Raw genomic sequence first — 1,358 nt, 5'->3', positions numbered from 1 at the left:
CGCGCTGCCCTGATATGCAGTGCTAGGGTCTGGCAAACTACAGGGGACGGCCAGCTTTGCTTGTGCAGGAAGCCAGAAATTTCTGCTAAGAAGCAGCGAGGAGCCTGTTGATGTTTGCCACACAGATTTTTTTTTTCTTAGTTGATTTTTTGCTTCTTTGCTTCCGGGTTTGTTTTTTAAAGGCAGTGTTAGATCCCCTGGAGGAGGGCATGGCAGCCCACTCCAGTATTCTTGCCTGGAGAATCCCATGGAGGGAGGAGCCTGGCGGGCTACAGTCCATAGGGTCGCGCAGAGTCAGACACGACTGAAATGACTTAGCACGCATGCACGCACGCAGAGAAAGAAAGTAGCGTTTCTTGAAGTCCCTCTGGGAGCTGTCTAGGCGTGCTCTGCATGCGCTGCCCCGTGGCAGTCGATTCTTGTTTTATGGATGGGAAACCGAGGCTGGGAGTCTTGCCTCTGGATAATGGTGGAAACAGTCCCAGGACCAATCTCTGTAGGCATCCCCAGGAAGGAGACATCTGTTTAATATGATAGACATTTGCAAACAGGAAGGGACAGGGAGTGATCACATGGACGCTGTGCAGGCAGCCCTGGGGGGCCCTAGGAGCAGAGCGGGGGTCCTCTTGTCAGGGAAGCCAGACCTAGAACACCTGTGCCCCCTGCTACAGTAAGTCCATGAAAGTCTCCTTGAACTGGGGAGACGTGGGCTGGCTGGGGCTGGGGGCTGAGACAGGGAGGCGAGCATCTCCCTTACAGGGCTCTCCTTTCAGATGATTGAGTCCAACGACATTTCAGGGGAGAAGATCAGGATGAAGGAGACTGTGGAGGGTGAGTGGCCACTGGGCCGGGCGGGATGTGGGGCTTTGGGGAAAGGCTGGTGGGTTTTGCCTCCAAGCTTGGTTCGACTTCGTTTTGCGTCATCTGGTGTTTGGTGAAAGCTGCCTGGGCTTCCCAGGTGGCACTAGTGGTAAAGAATCCACCATCCAGTGCAGGAGACGTAAGAGACACAGGTTCAATCCCCGGATCAGGAAGATGGGCTGGAGGAGGGGATGTCAACCCACTCCGGTATTCTTACCTGGACAATCCCATGGACAGAGGAGCCTGGTGGGCTACAGTCATAGAATCACAAAGAGTTGGACACGACTAAAGTGACTTAGCGCACACATGCAAGAGCTGCCTGCTGTGTGCACCAGCCACTCACCCACCATGGGAGGAGGGCAAAGGCTGTTTATTGAGGACTTGATTGTGTGTTTGGTGTGTTTTTTTTCTTTTTTTCAAGATATTTTTTGGAAAAAAAAAAAAGATATTTTTTGATGTGGACCATTTTAAAAGTTTTACAATATAGCTCCCCAACC

The 1,358-nt window shown here is 52.1% G+C and overlaps 1 protein-coding gene across 1 annotated transcript in view; it reads left to right on the top strand.

The window, feature by feature from the left end:
- Positions 1-1,358, top strand: part of CLIP2 (CAP-GLY domain containing linker protein 2) — a 75,691-nt gene that overhangs the window by 60,181 nt on the left and 14,152 nt on the right. Inside the window, exon 13 of the mRNA XM_010854345.1 lies at positions 774-831. Within this exon, the coding sequence (XP_010852647.1) occupies positions 774-831 (58 nt within the window). The remainder of the gene's footprint in view (positions 1-773; positions 832-1,358) is intronic.

This window comes from Bison bison, unplaced genomic scaffold, assembly GCF_000754665.1.
Source record: "Bison bison bison isolate TAMUID 2011002044 unplaced genomic scaffold, Bison_UMD1.0 scf7180017864340, whole genome shotgun sequence".
Classification (NCBI taxonomy): domain Eukaryota; kingdom Metazoa; phylum Chordata; class Mammalia; order Artiodactyla; family Bovidae; genus Bison; species Bison bison.
The sequence above is the reverse complement of the archived record's forward strand: the minus strand, read 5'-3'. Positions and strand labels throughout refer to the sequence as shown.